Below are 22,915 nucleotides of genomic sequence, written 5' to 3' on the forward strand. Positions count from 1 at the left end.
TTAGTTTGACAATCGATAATGCGATCCGTACGATGCGGATCAGTGGACGCGGTTACATAAGTTTCTGTACAAGGCAAACTAAAATCCGTTGCGTACGATGCGGGTCTGTGGACGCTTGCCTTAAATAGGAAGGACCGTAAAATCCAAACCCTTGGACCAAAATGGATGGTTGATATATGAATGGGTGAGTCTTTTCCTGAACTTTAAGATGGGAGTTGGTACAATTTTCAATTCCGTCAGATTTAGAAAATCGAAAATTTCGTGTATATATAGTGTCGCGTGTAGGGGTTGCGGGTGTGCGCCACTGGCGAGAACTGCCGTTCTCTGGTAATTGTACTTAAGATTCTTATTTAATTTAAAAATAAAATAATTGTATAATGGTTTAAAAAGCATCACAAAAAATATGCTTGAAATGTTGATTTCAAACCATACCAATACCCTTAACTCCAAAAATAAAACCCGCAGGAAACGAAACCTTTAAAAAATTTTACTTCTCGCTATTTTTCAACTGGAATATCTGGGGGAACTGAATAGAAGAGACGTACGATCTCGTATCTAAATTTTTTACTGCGTCCTGGTTTTTTATGAACATTTAAGCAAAAAACGTGACTTTTCATTCACTTAAAAATGGTGAAAAAACTACGCATTGTAGGTGAAACTATTCAACAGACGACTTTCTTGAAAATACTTACTCTTTAAAATCAGACTGTCTAAATTAAAAAAATAAATTTAAACAAAAAAGTTGCTGCAAATTAAGACCAAAAGTTCAATTATTTATCATTATTAAAATAAACAATAAAAATGATCGGTCGATTAATTTCAAAAAAAATTATATTTGTTTATCCCATTTTTGAGAGAAAACAGAATATTTTCAAGTGTATAGGCATAGGTGCTTTTAGTCCAGGGCTCATCTGTTTTGAGATGGACGTTGAGAGGTGACTCAAATTTTATTGTAGAAATTGCTTAAAAATAACTCAAATAATAATATTTGAGTTATTCTCCCACTCAAAATGGTCCGGAAAATTGTTTAAATAATCAAAATGTCAAAATATGAAGGAAAAATTCGATTTTTTTATTGGTTTTTTGAATATAACTTTAAAACTGTTCATTTCTGAGAAAAGTTGTACTGACATAAAAGTTGCGTAATTAAATTTCCTACAATAAAGAATTGGTTAAAAATTTAAAAAATAGTCATCCTTGTTGCAAAATAGCAATACTTGCCAAAAAAACCATACAAAAACAAGTATTCGCATTTTACGTTTTTTAACCATTTATGCTACACTTAGGACCTTCATATTTTACCCAGAAAAACTTTATGATATAGTAAAACAACACTGTAAATTTCATTAAGATCGGTTTAATAGATTTTGCAATCCAGCTGTCGCAAACAAAATTCATTTTTTAAAAATGTTGCAGGACAGAAAATAAAGCAAATAGTAAGTTGAATTTTTTTTTTGCTTATAGAAGTATACTGTACCTTTCATTTGCAATTTGCAAAATTAAAATCGAACAATTACCACGGCGTCAGGAAATTTTTTAAATAAACATTAATTTTTGGTGCTACGCGCAGGACAGCGGTGTTCGATTTACACAAGTTGATTTCCACCAAAATTTCTTCTAATCTTTATCTAATAGATTATTTTCTTATTCTATATTTTATTGTATTTTAATATTTTAATTCTCTAATATAAAAATAATAAACTTTTATTCTATAAGTTAAAATATATGAACAAAGAAAGTTTTTGCTATTTTGTTATTTCAAAGGATAGAGTATGTGTTTTTATTTTGCAATAAACAAATTTATTTATTTATATCGAAATGTAATAAAAATTAAAATGTATCAATCATTATCAAAGGTCATTGAAATGCCCAATCAGAGCAAACTATCTGCTGTCCTGCGCGTAGCACCAATAATTAATGTTTATTTAAAAAAATTACTGACGCCGTGGCAGTTAATCGATTTTAATTTTGCAAATTGCAAATAAAAGGTACAGTACACTTCTATACGCAAAAAAATTTCAACTTGCTATCTGCTTTATTTTCAGTCCTGTAACAATTTAAAAAAATGATTTTTTTTTGCGAAAGCTGAATTGCAAAATTTATTTTGCAAAATCTATTGAACCGATCTTAATGAAATTTACAGTATTGTTTTACTGTATCATAAAGTTGTTCTGGGTGAAATATGAAGGTCCTAAGTGTAGCAGTAAAAAAACATAAAATGCTTTTGTATAGTTTTTTCGCAATTATTGCTATTTTGCAACAAGGGTGACTATTTTTTAAATTTTTAACCAATTTTATATTGTAGGAAATTTAATTATGCAACTTTTATGTCAGTACAACTTTTCTCGGAAATGAATACTTTTAAAGTTATAATCAAAAAACGAAGAAAAAAGTCAAATTTTTCCTTCATTTTTTGACATTTTGATTATTTAAACAATGTTGCGGACCTTTTTGAGAGGGAGGATAACTCAAATATTATTATTTTAGTTATTTTCAAGCAATTTCTGCAAAAAAATTTGAGTCACCTCTCAACGTCCAAATGTACTAATATTTTTACACATCCGCCCTGGTCTATTTGTCAATATTTAGATGGACAATTTTTAGTCTCATTCTATTCGAAAGGTCTCAAATATTTATGTTTTTAAAAAAGTATATTAGTTTTTAATTGTTTAGTTCTTCCTTCTTGTTTGTAGGCTGTAAAGCCTGTTTCTTCTTCAATATTAGCCTCCTAAATTGTTTAAGTTATCGCACCATCTTTTTCTTGGTCTGCCAATACTTCTTCGTCCATTTGGTGACTTATCTCGTGCTATTCGTACTATCCTATCCTCTGCCATTCTACTAATGTGTTCGTTCCACTCCTGTTTCCGTTTTGTCACCCATCCATTTGTCTTCTACATCGCATGATCTTCTTATGTTTTCGCTTCTCTCCCTATCCAACAGATTTTTTCCTGATAATCGTCGGAGTATTTTCATTTCTGTTGTTTCTAGTATTCGTCTCGTTTTAGATGTGTCAGGTATTGTCTCCGCCGTATATGTCAATAGGTCTAATTGCTGCTTTATAAATTCTTGCTTTTGTGTCTTGTCTTAGGTGTTTGTTCTTCCAGATTGTGTCATTAAGAGATCCCGCCGCTTTACTTGCTTTTAAGCTTTGTCGTACTTTCTCTTCAACATCTCCGTAACTGGTTATATCTAAACCTTGCTTCCTGCTTTATCATTTTCCCATTAATTTCGATTTTACATCGTAGTGGGTATTTAGATGTTGTCATACATTTGGTTTTTTCTGCTGATATTATCATATTGTATTTCTTGGCTGTTGTATTGAAGATGTGTGTTAATCTTTGGAGATCGTCTTCTGTCTCGGCGATTAATGCGGCGTTGTCGTCTGCATAACATAATATTTGGATTTCTTTGTTCCCCATTCTGTAACCATGACCTTTACGTACTGCTTCTATTATTTCGTTCATTATTATATTAAAGAGCAGTGGGCTTAACGAGTCACCTTGTCTGACTCTGCTTTGTACTGGTATAAACTGCGTTAGTTTTCTATTTATCTTTGCCTGTATTCGATTATGAAAGTAGATGTTTTCAATGGTTTGTATATTGATTGGTATGTTTCTTCTATACAGTAAATGTAAGACGTCTTCGACTTGGATGCGATCGAAAGCCTTTGTCAGGTCTATAAAACAGATATGCTGGTTTATTGTACTCAATGGCCTTTTCTGTGATTTGTCTCAGTACAAATACGGCGTCTACGCAGGATCTTCCGGATCTGAATCCTTGTTGTTGATTAGGAATTTTGTGGTTAGCTTAAGTGCGGTGTTCAGTAGATTTATACCTCTATAATTTTTGTGGTCTTCTTTGTCCCCTTTCTTGAACATTTGTATCATTATGCTGTTTCTCCATGCGTCTGGTATCTTGCAGTGCAATATTAGTTTTGTATAAGTTTTGTCATCTCTAGGGTTATACTTTCTCCTCCGTATTTTAGAAGCTCGTTGGTTATTCCGTCTGGTCCTGGTTCCGTCTCTATTTTTGAGTGAATTTATGGCCATCTCTACTTCCTGAAAACTGATTTCTATTTCGTGTCTTAATTCAGGTAGGTTATTGTTTACTTACAAATAATAATTGTAAAAATGAATACGTTAAAAAATAAATACAACAGCTCAATAATCAACTTTATTACTTTACCCATAATAATTCAGAATAAAGAAAGCACGTCTTGCATTTATAATTAAAAATAGACATAAATATATTAAATATAATATTTTATACATAATTTTACACCTATTTACAGCATCGTATCCTTAACTTCTCCGGGATTTTCCAAGGCAGCTTTTCTTTCGTTAATTGCAAGTACCAATTTTCTGTGAGAACCAATGGGTAAATTAAGACTCTTGAGGTCGCTTTCTTCTAAAATCATCAAAGTGTCCAAGTCGATTTTTTGCTGTACAAGTGTGTCCAGGTATTCTCTTAGTCCAAAGGCTGTTAAAAATCTTTCCAAAGGACCGTGAGGATTTTCGTCTTCACTGGATCCAGTATCTGAAATACAATATGGTAAAATTTTAATATGTGCTAAGACCAAGGGTATCGTTTATGAGTGGTAAGGGGCCGTTACAGAGTCCTAAGATACAAGGCCCTAAAAGAACTAAAAAGACTTGGCAGAAACCTTTTAGCGTGTATCTGAAAACGTATAAAAAAGGGCATCCTCAGCGCAATTTTAACCCTTCACCTCCCCTTCCCCCTACTAATACATTAAATAAATACTAAAATTGTAGTTTCGCATTTAATTAACGAACTAACACAGCCGATGCCAGTGGAAAGAGGCATACGTCAAGGAGACTCATTGATTCCGCTGCTGTTTAACCTCATCATGGATGAAATTATTCATAAAGTCAAAAACCTGAGTATAAGGTACAGAATGGGTGAAGAAATTATCTCTAGTATGCTATGCAGATGATGCCATACTTATTGCAGAGAGTGAATTATGACCTTCAGAGACTTTTATATAAATTTAATATGTACATATAACAGCAAGAAAGTTCAACATGATAATATCAATAAATAAAACAAAAAGTGTGGTAATCTCTAAAGATCCATTAAGGTGCAAACTGGAAGTGGGCAGCAAAATAATCCAGAAAGAAAGAAGTATCAGCTACCTGGGAGTACCAATGCACAGTTATGAAGATACAGAAGCGGAAGTTGCCCAACAAATAAACAAAGCCAACAGAATAGCAGGATGTCTTAAACACACTATCTGGCGCAACACACATCTAAGGTGAGAATCAATCAACTTAAAATCAACAATGTTTTCAGCAAGACGGGGCAACTTGTTAAGCAGGCCACGCACTTAATCGGCATTCGGCTAAGAGCAATCGGCCGATTTTGCTATACATGGAAATAAATAAGCCACCGCGCATCGCCTAAGAACGTTCTACAGTCAAACGTTCTTAGGCGGTGCGCGGTGGCTCATTTATTTCCATGTATAGCAAAATCTGCCGGTTGCTCTTAGCCGAGCCGATTCAGTGCGCGGCCTGCTTTACACGGCCAACGGCCAGGGAGTCCTTTGAACACAGCGCGATCATTTTTGGGATCGCCTTATTTCGCGTGCCAGTGATTTTCCATACCCATCGCATTCACTAGACCTAGCGCCACCTGGGTATTCTAAACGAGGCAGACCGATTTATCGTCCGACATTCCGGAATTGTGGACTAGAATTAATGATTTTGTTCGTGCCATGGGTCATCTTTAACATCTGTTTTATCGAGAACGTAGTCGTGCATAATGTTTGCTATATCATGTATACTAAATATAAATGTATAAATAATCATCGACATTTTAATATTCATTTCAGTACCGTAATTTGGGGTGACTGACCGATTTTGTACTTTAATCCTATAAAAATTATATTTTAAATTTTGCTACATTTTTGTATATGCAAATATGTTATGGGTTTAGGCGTCTACTTTCAGTAGCTTAGATTATAATTACAAGAAAATAATCATGACTTAGAAAAAAAAAAACATTAAAAAATTCCTTTCACCCCATTTGGCTTATATGTTGACCGTATATGCTTTTTGCCTGTTAAACTTATTTTTCTTTTAGGATGGGTTCATTTGACCGTTTTTTAAACCATTTTTTCTTAATTGGTTATATCGGTGGATTTAACAACCCTTGAAATATTAATTCCTTTTTTTTTTTAATTTAAAAATGAATTCTTAGATATTTATAAATTTGAATCGTTAAAAATAATTTAAAAAATTATACAGGGTGGCTGAAGTATATCACAATAGATCTTTTTCTATGTTTTTGGTCAAATTCACCCCAACGGTCAAAGTAACCCCATTTTACGGTACTGTTTATTTTGCCGCATACTGTATATAAAATATTTAATTACATACCTGAGAGTTCATCGTCTGTTATTTGACGAGGACCATAACTTTCTCCAGAACCTATAGAACTTTCTTCATGATTACCGTAAAATTTACCAAACGAATTTTGTGTGATGCTTTTTCTAAAACAAAAGGTAATATTTGATATATTTTAGATGAATTAAAATAAATATTGTTTTTCAATCTGTGCCATAAGAATAAATCCGTCGATAGATAATATATAAGAAGAAATCAGATGAATTAAAGGCTAGTGCACGGAGAACCTCAACCAAGCTAACATTTCAGGTAATTAGGACGACTATAAAAATATTTGACACCGAAGTAAAAAACTTCTGTTGTAATTGGTATAGGTGTTTAATTAATTATTAAAGGTGTAAATATATCTTATGGAAAATGTAATGTCACTAAAATATAATAAAATAAATTTGTCTCAATTCATATCATTGCGCCAACTCTGAATATTGATTAATAACGGTGTAAATTGATATAAATAAATCTAAAATCAAATAGGTATGTAATTGAGTTTTCTTCTTCTTCATGTAACATGTCCTTTCAGAACGTTGTTTACCATCATAGCTATGTTAATTTTATTCACTGCCACCCTAAATAGCATGCTTGTATGAACATCATTTAAGTGAAATACGTATAAATATAACAAAACTAATAAATTGAGGTAAAAATAAAATAAAAATCTGTGGCTAACGGACTCGCATCCAAGCCATTTTTTCACACACACACACACACACACACACACACACACACACACACACACACACACACACACACACACACACACACACACACACACACACACACACACACACACACACACACACACACACACACACACACACACACACACACACACACACACACACACACACACACACACACACACACACACACACACACACACACACACACACACACACACACACACACACACACACACACACACACACACACACACACACACACACACACACACACACACACACACACACACACACACACACACACACACACACACACACACACACACACACACACACACACACACACACACACACACACACACACACACACACACACACACACACACACACACACACACACACACACACACACACACACACACACACACACACACACACACACACACACACACACACACACACACACACACACACACACACACACACACACACACACACACACACACACACACACACACACACACACACACACACACACACACACACACACACACACACACACACACACACACACACACACACACACACACACACACACACACACACACACACACACACACACACACACACACACACACACACACACACACACACACACACACACACACACACACACACACACACACACACACACACACACACACACACACACACACACACACACACACACACACACACACACACACACACACACACACACACACACACACACACACACACACACACACACACACACACACACACACACACACACACACACACACACACACACACACACACACACACACACACACACACACACACACACACACACACACACACACACACACACACACACACACACACACACACACACACACACACACACACACACACACACACACACACACACACACACACACACACACACACACACACACACACACACACACACACACACACACACACACACACACACACACACACACACACACACACACACACACACACACACACACACACACACACACACACACACACACACACACACACACACACACACACACACACACACACACACACACACACACACACACACACACACACACACACACACACACACACACACACACACACACACACACACACACACACACACACACACACACACACACACACACACACACACACACACACACACACACACACACACACACACACACACACACACACACACACACACACACACACACACACACACACACACACACACACACACACACACACACACACACACACACACACACACACACACACACACACACACACACACACACACACACACACACACACACACACACACACACACACACACACACACACACACACACACACACACACACACACACACACACACACACACACACACACACACACACACACACACACACACACACACACACACACACACACACACACACACACACACACACACACACACACACACACACACACACACACACACACACACACACACACACACACACACACACACACACACACACACACACACACACACACACACACACACACACACACACACACACACACACACACACACACACACACACACACACACACACACACACACACACACACACACACACACACACACACACACACACACACACACACACACACACACACACACACACACACACACACACACACACACACACACACACACACACACACACACACACACACACACACACACACACACACACACACACACACACACACACACACACACACACACACACACACACACACACACACACACACACACACACACACACACACACACACACACACACACACACACACACACACACACACACACACACACACACACACACACACACACACACACACACACACACACACACACACACACACACACACACACACACACACACACACACACACACACACACACACACACACACACACACACACACACACACACACACACACACACACACACACACACACACACACACACACACACACACACACACACACACACACACACACACACACACACACACACACACACACACACACACACACACACACACACACACACACACACACACACACACACACACACACACACACACACACACACACACACACACACACACACACACACACACACACACACACACACACACACACACACACACACACACACACACACACCACACACACACATATGAACACCATACCATTCTCGCAAGTTCTTCAACCATGAGGTTCTTCTTCATCCTGGACTGCGTTTGCCTGCTATGTTTCCTGGCATGATATTTTGTAGCAACCTATATTAGGGACCTCTCATTACATGTCCGAAATACTCCAGTAGTACTCCAATTGAGTTTGGAGAATTAATTTGAGGAGAGTGAGAAAAGAGATTTTGTGAATCGGCACTTCATAAATCTTTCTGCAGGTATTAAGGTATCTTATCTTGTGGATGATAAATAACAATGCACTTTCAGTTACGCGACCGCAAAATAAGACACTTTCCACTGTCGGATCAACAAAGTGCAAATCTTGACTCATCAATAAAAAGAATATTAGCCCAGTCGTTAATTTCCAATCGGCATGTCTTGGTGCAAAACTTAAACGTGCCATACGATGTGCCCTCGTTAACAGTGGAACAGTAGCACTCAATCTGGCTCTGATTCTAAATTCTCTTAATCTATTTCTAACCGAATTGGCACTTATTCGCACATTACTCAGCAATCTTCTCTGATATTCTTTTCCTGTATAAGTATTCCGTGGATTCCGTATGTAGTCCTTCGACTTTGATTTTTGTTTGTGTTGGTGCTGCCCTCTTAGGTGTGAAATATTTCATAATGATTCCTATTTTACATAATACTAGGCTATGGTCGCTATCTACATCTGCCGAGTTGAGACATCTTACGTCGATTATTTTTTATGGATGTATATCTTTGTTGGTTACAACATAATCTATCATAGATCTTTGTCCACGGGTGTTATTGAATGTACTCGTATATTTGTGTTGGTCTTTGTGGTCAAAAAATGTGTTGTTTATTCTAAGTTCGTTATTTGTGCAGAAGTTTATCATCAGTTCTCCATTTTCGTTTTTAACATTTTCATTGTGTTTTTGCTTAATTCCGGGTATTACTTGGTTACCTATTCGAGCATTAAAATCCCCCAGTATTATCATCTTCCCTCTAACTTGATCTACTACTTGTTGTAATTCGTCATAAAAGATTTCCCTTGTTGTTTGAGGCTTGTTATTTTCTGGGCCGTATAGTCCGATGATGTTCAGGTCTTCCTTTTCCATTGTAATTTTTGCTGTGACAATTCTTTCCGATATATATTGACACTCTTTGATGTGATTTTGGTATTTTTGATGTTTTAGTAATGCTACGCCTTCTTTGGCCCTGTTTTCTTTTGCTACTCCACTGTAGATTAGTATATATTCGCCTAATCTTGATTGTCCTTTTCCTTTCTTTTTTGTTTCCTGTAGAGCGCATATATCTATTTGTTTCTCTTTTAATACTTAAGTGATTTCTTGATCGCTAGTGTTGAGTGATATGATGTCCCATGTGGTAATTCTCATCAATGTTTTTCTTTTGTCCTTATTTCTCGCCATGGTCGTCTTCATATGATCAGTCCGGTTCCGAGCCTTCACATTGTTTCTTTGAGCAGTATTCGTTTTTCCGATTGGTAGGTTGCTAACCTTGCCAATCAACCCTCCACATTTTATCCGGGCTTGGGACCGGCTGTGGTAATCGCAGAGCTACTCGATCCACCTTGCAATTACCCCAGGCAGTGTAAGGGGTCTGGGAAGTGTAAGGTACTCCAGTCTGACGTTATATTACTCATTTTTTGTAAGAAAGCACCTCCTCATTGAAAACTCAAGCAGACATGGTGCACAGATTAAATTTTTCGAACACAAATATCCAAAATAAATATCTAAAAATAAGTAAAACATTCTGCTAAAAATTAAAAATTATTTTTTGTTTCAAAAATTATGCGGTACTTTTTGTGATTAGTGAATTTTATACTAATAGTATTTATGAATAGGACAGTTTTATGGACTTCAAAAATGTGATTTCCATCCATCCAGTGGCACTACAGCCCAAACCGGGCCTATTCTTCAATATGTCCACATTTCAATCTCTTGGGCACTATTTGGCAGCAAATATTTCTTGGGGATTTTTTGTGGAGATATTTTGTCCAAAAAATTTGTGGGGATTATTTGACCTGAATTTTTTGTGGGTATTTTTTTGTCCGGGGATTATTTGTCTGGCGATTATTTGTAGGGATAATTTTTGGGGATTTTTTGTCCAGGAATAATTTGTGGGGATTTTTTATCCGGGATTATTTGTCCAGGGATTATTTGTCCTAGGTTCACCTTATTATCATCATCATCAATGGCGTTACAACTCTTCGTGAGTCTTTGACACGTATACTATTGCCGTCTATTGGCGTTTATATGTATATCTGACTACATTTTCCTTTCTGAATAGAGACTCTAACTCGTTATTATATCTGCGCCTCATTTCAAGATATGTTTCCGGCCATTATTCGCGTTTCAACTTCTCGCTCTATTGTGTTGTCATTTGTGATTGTTGCTCCTAGATATTTAAATTCTTTAACCACTTCGAAGTTATGATCGTTTATTGTAATGTTTTGCCTTATTCGCCGTCGTTATTGTTTTGAGACGACCATCAGTGGCGGCTGGTCAGGGTCGGCAGTGCCAACCCACACATTTATGGACACAGATTTTTTTAAATATTTAATTTAATCAGAGTTGATGATATTCGTTTCTGTGAAATAAAAAAAAAATATCTGTGAGATAATACAGACTAAATTTTATTCCTTCTTTTTAAAAGAATTCGATCGATCCGATACGTTAAGTGATCCTTGTGCGCTGTGCGTAAGAGACTTTTAAAATTTATTAATGATCCTATAGCCATGCACCCCATTGCGATAGGGCCGCTTCGGCAAGCCGTCCCAGATTGACGATTTGCTTGAATAAGAAATTATGGAATATTAGCCGATAGGCAACCAATTATACATTCCCCGTATTCATTTCAATGGCAAGTACGGCAGATACCAATCTGCCGAGCGGTGATCTGCAACGGCAGCAAGGCACGTACCTAGCCACGTATCTTTCTAGCGCGCCCGGGATAAAATTATGAAATAGGTAAAGTATTTCTCATGATCATTTTTAAGTGCGTAACAAGTGATAGGAAAAAGGGTAAGTCCGTGATAATACACATTTATGACATTTATTCTAACATGACATTTTAGTTAAATCTGACAGTTGTCACATTTTATTTTGAATTTGGAATAAAAACAAATCAAAGTGTTTCTTGCATTTATAAAATGGTATTTTCTTTGATTTGTATAGTCTTATAAATTATACAGATTATATTTGTAATATTATTATCTAATTAAAAAAAATTATTTTTTTATTATGGCGCCATCTATCGACAACTAGAATAACTAGAATAAATGTTATAAAAATGTCACCGACGAAATGTAATCACCGACGTGCCTTTTTTTCTGTCACATACAATTTAATGCGTTAGAAAGAAATCGAAAAACTGTGACGCACTGAAAGATGATCATGAGAAATACTGTAAGTAGTTTTACGTCGTTTAATTATTGATATTGTAATTTTTTTAAGTTGTTAGGAATTACCATTTAGGGGACAGGATGAATCGGAGCATTCGTTAAATCAAGTTAATTATAGAGAACAAATAAAATGGTTTAACAAATACGATATGGAATTTTCTAATTTACTTTCTGACTCGAAGACATTTGGCGGCGTACCTAAAACAGCACAGAATGAAAGAATCAATTTTAGTAGTTACATTTTGATCCTTTTCAGTAGAAGTAGACGAAACTACTGATAGAGGTAACATGTCATTCACAAAAGTATCAATTGTTCTTCGATACGCGTTACGTCTAATATTTATGAGAGGTTTTTAGATTTTCAGATGTGAGTAGAAGCCATAAGACAGAATATAATTTTGGTGTTTTAAAGGACAGATTAAAATTTTTTGATATCAAAAATAAATTGGTAAGGCAAATTTATGACGGCGCTGCCTTGATGTCCGGTGAATTGTATGGTCTCCAGGCAAAAGTTAAAACTATTGTACCAGGCAAAACTATTATTTACTCACTGTTATAAGTAATTGACGTCTTTGACGATTCAAAATTTAAAAGTTAAGCCAAAGAATTTTCAAAATATCTATTAGACAAGTTCATTAAAAATTATCCATCATTCTTTAATCAAATAAAATAAGAAAATGGATTAACAGTTTTATATGCTGATCCAAATATTTTCGGAAGGTGGGATAAGTTACAAAATATGTATAATTTTATATACTGCAATTCATTAGGTACAACAAATTGTTCCCGAAATTAATAAATTATTGTGCTCAAATGTGGGCAAATTCTGCCACAAATGAACGGGATTTCTCTCGTCTCAAAAGAGTCAAAATGTATTGTTGAAACACCATGAAACAAGAGAGAATGTCAAACTTGTCTCAAATGTCAATAGAAAAAAAAACTTAAAATCCCTTCAAAACAATAATAAATTTTACAATGACGTACATAGACTAGACTTAATTTATAAACAGGTTTAGGTTCTAAATTTATAGGAAAAAATGAAAAAAAAAAAAAAAATAAAAAAAAACAAAAACCAAAAATCTCATATGAAATTGAAGTCTTTTAATGAGATGGCATACCTATCTGAGGAGACAAAACCTTGCCGACCCTGTCCCTAAAGCCACGAGCTGCCACTGAGGACCATGTATTTCGTTTTGTCTTCATTTATTTTTAGACCGATGTTTAATGCAGTTTCTTCAAAACTCGAGAAAATATGGTTAACTTCTAATGTTGATTGTGCCACTGCACAATCTACATCTACGTCATCGGCAAAGGCGAGTATAATTTTTGCACCCCGAGCAGTTATGCCTGGTTTGATTTTTGGATAAATTTTTCGCATGACATATTCTAAGGCCAGGTTAAACAACAATGGGGACAACGGATCTCCCTGTCTCAGTCCAGAATTTACGTAGAAAGCATTTGATACTTTCCCCCTATTCTAAGGCGTGCAAAGGAGTTACTTATACACATTTGTGTTACCGCAGTTAGTTTCTTGGGTACGCCAAGCTCGATCATTTACTTCCATAATATTGCACGATTAATTGAATCATACGCCTGTTTGAAATCTATAAAGATCTGATGCACGTCCTGATTATACTCTCAATACTTTTCAACCTTATTATAATAAAACATATTTACCTAATGACTATACTTCCTATTCCTGGTCTAATAAAAATACTGGCTGGTTCTTGCATCTTATCCTCGGCGTTTTTCCTCATTTCTTGCAAAAAGTCGGGTTGTGATAAGGATCTAGTCAAACGACCAGGAGGAGGAGCAGCTGTAGGATTTGTAGGCATGGACGTTATAGATTCGGCTTCATTAAATATGCTATCCAAACGCCCTCTTTCTTTAAAACCTACGGCTTCTAGAGTACCCCCGTATAATACCTCCGAATCTCGGGTAATACCTTTGAGAGAGTTTATAGTTAGCTTTCCATCTTCTATGTGGCTTACCTAAAAATAAGAATGTATATAATAGATAGAATATTAGTCCGTTCTTTAACGGTAAAATATTGCAAAACCTTTAAATTTTAAAGAACCGCTTGGATTGACATGAAATTTGGCATACACATAGCTAACACGTCAAAGAAAAAAAAGTGATATTGTGCCGATATGTGCTTTTGCCCTGGGGTGGTTTTCACCCTCTCTTGGGGGTGAAAAATATTCGTCCAAAGAAAGTCAGGAAATGGATAAACTGGCTAATTTTAAGTAACTTTTGTTCTATAGAGTTTTTTCACTAAGTCAACACTTTTCGAGTTATTTGGCAGTGAATATGTTCATTTTTTCAACAAAATAACCACGCTTTTAGACGGTTTTTCGCAAATAACTCAAATAGTAAGTATTTTGTCGAAAAAACATTCTTAGCAAAAATATAGCCTGTAAAAAATTTAAAAAAAATGGTGTATACATCACGTCTCTACACCTAGTAAAAGCAGAGATATAGCTAATGAAAAATAGGTTCATATTCGTCAAAGCCAAATGGAATATTTTAACGTGAAATAACCAAAAATGAAGCACATTTCGGGGAAAACTCATTACAACTTATTTAAAGTGTTTAAAAAAAAGCTTCTTTTTTTTTATAAAAAAAAATTCTATCATCAAAATTAAACAAGTTACGCTCAAAATAAAGTTAGTCCATTTTGGTTTTGGTAAAAAATGAACTTAATCGTTACTACTTCACAAGTTTCTTGACTCGTGTGTATATTGTTTATATGATCTGTAAGTTTCATCGGTTCAAAGTCCTTATTATTGAAAGGGCTGTAGTTAAAAGAGGTTGAACGAGTCACTGATCACGAATATATGCAAATTTAGAAACACCAAATCTTAATCAATTTTTGTCTAACAGAAAAACAAAAAAATACATGATATTCAGAAAAGCAAATCTGACTTTTTTTGTTTTTCGAGATTTTTGGTATCTCTAACAATTTTTAAGTTATTTTGAAAAAAGCATATTTTTCAAAATTTAAATTTTTAAAAATTTTATTTTGAAACCAAATTTTTTCAAAAATAAGCACTTTGAATCGATGAAACTTACAGATCATATAAACACAACATAAGTAAAATAATTTGTGGAGCGGTAACGATTAATTTCATTTAAGTTGCTAATTAGTGGTTGGTCTTTCCGATTTTTTTTTTGCAAAAACAAAAGTGACCAACTTTATTTTGAGCGTAACTTGCTTAAATTTAATGCTAGAAACTTTTTGTAAAAACAAAAATAAAGCTTTTTTTAAACACTTTAAAAAAGTTATAATTGGTTTTCCCCAAAAAGTGCTTAATTTTTTGGATATTTCACGTCGAAATATTCTATTTGAAATTTGGTGAATATGAATATATTTTTCATTGGCTATAACTCTGGTTCTACGAGATCTAGAGACCTAACGCGTACACCATTTTTTTTACTTTTTTATAAGCTATATTTTTGCTAAGAACGTTTTTTTCGACAAAATACTTACTTTTTGAGTTATTTGCGAAAAATTGTCTAAAAATGTGGTTATTTTGTTAAAAAAATGAACATTTTCACTCGCAAATAACTCGAAAAGTGTTGACTTGGCGAAAAAGCTCTATAGGACAAAAGTTACTTAAAATTAGTCAGTTTACCCATTTCCGGACTTATTTTGGACATATATTTTTTCACCCGCAAGAGGGGGTGAAAGTCACCCCCAGGGCAAAAGCACACATCGGCACAATATCACTTTTTTTCTTTGACATGTAAGCTATACGCATGCCAAATTTCATGTCAATCCAAGCGGTTCTTTAAAATTTAGAGCAAAAACCGTGAAAGAATGGACTATATTTATAATTAAGAAAGTATGTCGCTACTGATATAAGCGACATAGAAGTATCTATGGAGTGTACTAGTGTAGATTGTTCTTTTATTTGTATTCTTCGATTTTCTTTAACTCCTATCCGCTGATATGTGGTATGCCATGCCTCGCCGAAAATATATTTTGTTGTAAAACTTATTTTATAAAATATTTCTTCAAACGCCATCTGTGTACCTCCTCCCAACTGCTGCAGTTTTAGTATGGTTTAGTCTTTCAGCTAGGTTGATGTAAAGTTTTCTGGCGGTATCACATACCGAAGATCAGTGTTTACGCTTCTATAGTTAAAAGCAGTCCATTCAGTATTCTTTCAATATTAGAATGGCAGCAAGTTCATCCAGTTGTCCTATTTTCAAGTACTTTCAACATTGTTTTACTATTTTTTAGTTAACAATACTCGTTTTTTTGCAATTCAGTTTATAAAGATCTTTTTGGGAACCTCCACCATGTTTTTTAATATTATGCATGCGTTCATAATTTTCTTGAAAAAACAAAGTTTATTTTATTCGGAGCAGTATAGTAAGAGAGATAAATATGACATAGTGCAACTCATTCTTCATGGCAAAGTATTTGGATAGAGAGGATAAGGGAGAAGAAGCATATCCTGGCTTCAAAACCTAAGAAAGTGGTTCAATAAATCTACAATCGGACGATTTCTAATAGCAGCAAGCATTCGAAACCATGCTGATTGCCAACAAGTCAATTTGACTTTTGTAGGGCAAAATCGGGTTTCATGGCAAAGTCACCTTCAATTATCTTCTGTACGTTAATTTATTTTTTTTCTTTTAATTATTATGGACCGTGTTGGGGAAGGACTTACCCTATCCTCACCTCCCCGTAAATCCGTCAATGTATGATGTTCAGTAGTTTTCTGAAGATACGGCGTAATTGCAGTTATAGTGGTATTGGATAAGTGTGATGCATTCATGAAAACATGATAATTCTTGTGTCGCTCTAGCAGCATATTTTCTATCGCTTTTCTTCAGTTTTCTGAGGTCTTTTTGGAGGTTTTCTGAAGACTAAAATACGATGCGTCTAGTTTTGACTACGGATTTATATGCAGCACGCAAATATGCATGAAAGAAATGAGTCTCTGTCAAAAAATCTTTCTGATTTTCGTTCACTCAACTGTGAAGTAGTGCACTTGACGTACATTAAACACCTGAATCCAATAACTGCAGAAGGCTGTAGCTTCAGAATAATAGTTTTTCAGAGCTAGGTCCCATGGACTTTTTTAATTTACACACTATTATTGATCAAACTTTCGTTAAATTTGACCGAGGCCGCTTTTCCATAAGGAGTGTTGCGGTGTCCTTTGGTTTCATTGTAAACAAGCATGCTCTGACTGTTAAATCCCTGCACAAATCTCTTGCTCGATATCTCAGTTTTCAATGAGTTGATAACCAGATGTTTGTATGAACCTTTGTCTTTTTGATACCTCCATCCACTTTATTTTTCCAATATTTAGGTGAAGCCCCAAATCACTGCTCTTTGAGATATTTCTTTAGCTTCTAATTACACTACCATTTACGAAGAACTACCAATTTATACTAAAGATAGGTCTAAAAATGAACTACACAATAACTAAATATATATGATGAACGTAGAAAAGGACAACGCAACCATACAAATAGGAATAAGTACAATACAGAAAGTCAAGGAGTTCATATACCTAGGCAGGGTTGTTTCATTTTAAACATTTTGTTTTAAACAACTGTTTTAAACATGTGTAGGTATGGTTCTTTTCATGAGGATTTTTCAGTGCGTCACAAATGATAGAAAAAAAGGTAAGTCCGTGATAATATACATTTTTATAACATTTATTCTAACATGACATTTTAGTTAAATCTGACAGTTGTCAAATTTTATTTGCAATTGGGCATAAAAACAAATAAATTGTCCTTATTGCATTTATAAAATGGTATTTTCTTTGATTTGTATAGTCTTATAAATTGTACAGATTATATTCGTAGATATATTATATAAATTAGTAAATAAATTTTTTTCTATTATAGCTCCATCTATCGACAACTAGAATAATCACCGAACTAGAATAATTACCAAAGTAATCACCGAGGTGCCTCTTTTCTGTCATATACAATTTAATGCGTTAGAAAGAAATCGCAAAACTGTGACGCACTGAAAATTGCTCATGAGAAAAAGCATATACAGTCATGAGCGCACTAATAACCGGCAAAATAACGGAAAAGATGGAAAACATATAATTATATGTAAACCTCAACTTAAGTTGTGAGATAAAAAGAGATGAACCTAGTGGAGGTGTTAAATTTAGCGATAGTAACTTATAGATTCTGATTGACATTAAATTGATTGTTTCCCACCTTTAGACGTATCGAACGAATTTGAGAAATGCCACTGTCACAGTGACAGTTTTAGTTGACATACTTCTCTGATACGTCTAAAGGTGGGAAACAATCAATATAATATCAATTTATATGTTACTCTCGCTAAATTTAACAACTCTACTAGTTTTATTTCTTTTTATCTTACAATTTAATATGCTTTCCATCTTTTGCGCTATTTTGCCGGTTATTATTCTTTTTCTCATGATCATCTTTCAGTGCGTCACAGTTTTTCGATTTCTCTCTAACGCATTAAATTGTATGTGACAGAAAAAAAGGCACGTCTGGGAATACTTCGGTAATTATTCTAGTTCGGTGATTATTCTAGTTGTCGATAGATGGCGCCATAATCAAAAAAGAATTATTTATTAAATAAAATAATAATATTATCAATATAATCTGTACAATTTATAAGACTATACAAATGAAAGAAAATACCATTTTATAAATGCAATAGACACAATTGATTTGGTTTTATTCCAAATTGAAAATAAAATTTGACAACTGTCAGATTTAACTAAAATGTCACGTTAGAATAAATGTCATAAATGTGTATTATCACGGACTTACCTTTTTTTCTATAATTTGTGACGCACTGAAAAATGTTCATGAAAAGGAGAATAGCACGCTCATCACTGTATGTTTAAAACAGTTTTTCTACAACCGTGTTAAAAATGCAATTTTTATCACTCCATACGAGCGTTAAAAATGCCACTTTAAGGCACTAGTGCTTTTAAATATTTTTAAGGCACTGCAGTTCGTATTGACCGTATAGACAATTTTGATGTAATGTCAAAAAAATATAAAAATGGAATGTCAGTAAAAGTTCAAGTAAAAGTTTTTGTAGATATTGTTCTGTAATTACGTTTGTAGAAAAAATATAGTATATGCGTGTTAAAAAGTACATTTTTAAGGAACTCATGTGAAGTGCAGAACTCGCTATCGCTCGTTCTGCAAATTTTCACATGCGTGCCTTAAACGTGTACTTTTAACACTTATATCATAAATAACTATAGAACACTTAAATTAAACAAGCGGTTTTTTCCCATTGTCTGGATTAAAATAATAAATAAATAGGAAAAAATTCTCAAATACATTATAAAAACTTTTCAACATAGTCCGTTCTTTAACGGTAAAATATTGCAAAACTTGTAAATTTTAAAGAACCGCTTGGATTGACATGAAACTTGGCATACACATAGCTAACAAGTCAAAGAAAAAAAGTGATATTGTGACGATATGTGCTTATGCCCCGGGGGTGCTTTTCACCCCCCTCTTGGGGGTGAAAAAGTATTCGTCCAATGTAAGTCCGTAAATTGATAAACTGACTAATTTTAAGTAAGTTTTGTTCTATAGAGTTTTTTCACTAAGTCAATACTTTTCGAGTTATTTGTCAGTGAATATGTTCATTTTTTCAACAAAATAACCACACTTTTAGACGGTTTTTTGCAAATAACTCAAATAGTACGTATTTTGTCGAAAAACCATTATTAGCAAAAATATAGCCTGTAAAAAATTTAAAAAAATTATGGATATATCATGTTTCTATACCTAGTAGAAGCAGAGTTATAGCTAATTAAAAATAGGTTCATATTCGTCAAATTTCAAATGGAATACTTTAACGTGAAATAACCAAAAATTAAGCACATTTCGGGGAAAACTTATTACAACTTATTTAAAGTGTTTAAAAAACGCTTCATTTTTGTTTTATAAAAAAAATTTCTAGCATCAAAAGTAAACAAGTTACGCTCAAAATAAAGTTACTCCCTTTTTTTTTGGTAAAAAAATCGGGAAAATCACCCCCTAATTAGTATCTCAAATGAACTTAATCGTTACGACTTTACAAGTTTCTTGACCCGTGTATATATTGTTTATATGATCTGTAAGTTTCATCGGTTCAAAGTCCTTATTTTTGAAAGGGCTGTAGTTAAAAGGGATTGAACGAGTCACTCATCACGAATGTATGCAAATTTAGAAACACCAAATCTCAATCAATTTTTGTCTAACAGAAAAACAAAAAAATACATGATATTCAGAAAAGCAATGCTGACTTTTTTTGTTTTTTAACATTTTTGGTATCTCTAACAATTTTTAAGTTATTTTGAAAAAAAGCATATTTTTCAAAATTAAAATTTTTAAAAATTTTACTTTAAAACCAAATTGTTTCCAAAATAAGCACTTTGAATCGATGAAACTTACAGATCATATAAACACAACATAAGTAAAATAATTTGTGGAGCGGTAACGATTAATTTCATTTAAGTTGCTAATTAGGGGGTGGTCTTCCCGATTTTTTTTTGCCAAAACAAAAGCGACCAACTTTATTTTGAGCGTAAATTACTTAAATTTAATGCTAGAAACTTTTTATAAAAACAGAAATAAAGCTTTTTTAAACACTTTAAAAAAATTATAATGGGTTTTCCCCAAAAAGTGCTTAATTTTTTGGATATTTCACTTCGAAATATTCTATTTGAAATTTGGTGAATATGAATCTATTTTTCATTGGCTATAACTCTGGTTTTACGAGGTCCAGAGACCTAACGCGTACACCATCTTTTTTATTTTTTTACAGGCTATATTTTTGCTAAGAACATTTTTTTCGACAAAATACTTACTTTTTGAGTTATTTGCGAAAAACCGTCTAAAAATGTAGTTATTTTGTTGAAAAATGAACATATTCACTCGCAAATAACTCGAAAAGTGTTGACTTGGCGAAAAAGCTCTATAGAACAAAAGTTACTTAAAATTAGTCAGTTTATCCATTTCCGGACTTATTTTAGACTTATATTTTTTCACCCCCAGGGCAAAAGCACACATCGGCACAATATCATTTTTTTTCTTTGACATGTAAGCTATGCGTATGCCAAATTTCATGTCAATCCAAGCGGTTGTTTAAAATTTAGAGCATAAACCGTGAAAGAATGGACTAACAAACATTATTTATTTATTAATAACCGGAACTTAACAAAAATTGGAAAACTTAAAACATTTTGCATACAAGAGTTAATACATTTCTCAAAATTGTTCCAGTCTCACAGTTATCTTGTAATCCAAAATTGTCAATCTGATATCTGATCAGTCACGTCATCACTGATGCAATTAAGCTCTTTAAAAATTGAAACCAACTTGGCAGCTTTGACATTGCCTAGCCGATTACGCAGTTTGGAATGACAAACCGTATGTTGAGGAGAAGAGTCTTTCTGTGTTGGCTGACAATGCATTAGCTGTGTGGAGCTGTTGAGCAAGTTCCAATGCTGTAGTATTTATATTTTTCATTGAACGCCACCAAGTCTTTGGTACATATTACATTCTCAATTAAATGTTTAGAAAACGTATGGTTTAAAGGGTACACACTTTGCCTGGTAATTAATAATTGACAATGCTCCTGGATGATAATTTATAATGGATGGAAGGTAAGTTTATTTCCACTAAAGCGCTTATCAAGCAAATTTGCCAAAAAATGAGCTGGGGTCAAAGCCATTTCCATACGCTCCTTCGTATCATGTATAAAAATTCGCCATTTGCATGTTTCAAAAAAATACTAAACACCACAAAATAATTTACAGTAGGCGTTCTTGCAATTCGAATTTATAAATAGTAAGTCTGGAGTTCCCCCAGGCGATAGCTTCTAATTGCAATTGGTTTTCTTATCTATTATGTTAAAGAAAAGTTAAAATAAAAATTATTAATATTATGTTAATAAAATATGATTTAAACAATGTTTTTTTCTAAGTTCTATTTGTTCAAAACATACAATTTAAAATAAAAAACGCATGTTTAAAACCAAAAAAAAAAATGTTAAAGATAAAAAAACATGTGTTTTAAACATGTTTTATTTGTTTAAAATATAAAATTTAAAAACAAAATAAAAGA

The 22,915-nt window shown here is 34.2% G+C and overlaps 1 protein-coding gene across 1 annotated transcript in view; it reads right to left on the reverse strand.

Moving 5' to 3' along the window:
• Positions 1 to 4,158: 4,158 nt before the first annotated feature.
• Positions 4,159 to 22,915, reverse strand: part of LOC114339127 (pre-mRNA splicing regulator USH1G) — a 99,513-nt gene continuing 80,756 nt past the window's right edge. Inside the window, exons 5-7 of the mRNA XM_028289761.2 lie at positions 14,498 to 14,811; positions 6,396 to 6,508; positions 4,159 to 4,536 (exon numbers count right to left, since the gene is read on the reverse strand). Coding sequence (XP_028145562.2) covers positions 4,286 to 4,536; positions 6,396 to 6,508; positions 14,498 to 14,811 — 678 coding nt within the window. The 3' untranslated portion in view covers positions 4,159 to 4,285. The remainder of the gene's footprint in view (positions 4,537 to 6,395; positions 6,509 to 14,497; positions 14,812 to 22,915) is intronic.

Source organism: Diabrotica virgifera, chromosome 5, assembly GCF_917563875.1.
Source record: "Diabrotica virgifera virgifera chromosome 5, PGI_DIABVI_V3a".
NCBI classification, from domain to species: Eukaryota; Metazoa; Arthropoda; class Insecta; order Coleoptera; family Chrysomelidae; genus Diabrotica; species Diabrotica virgifera.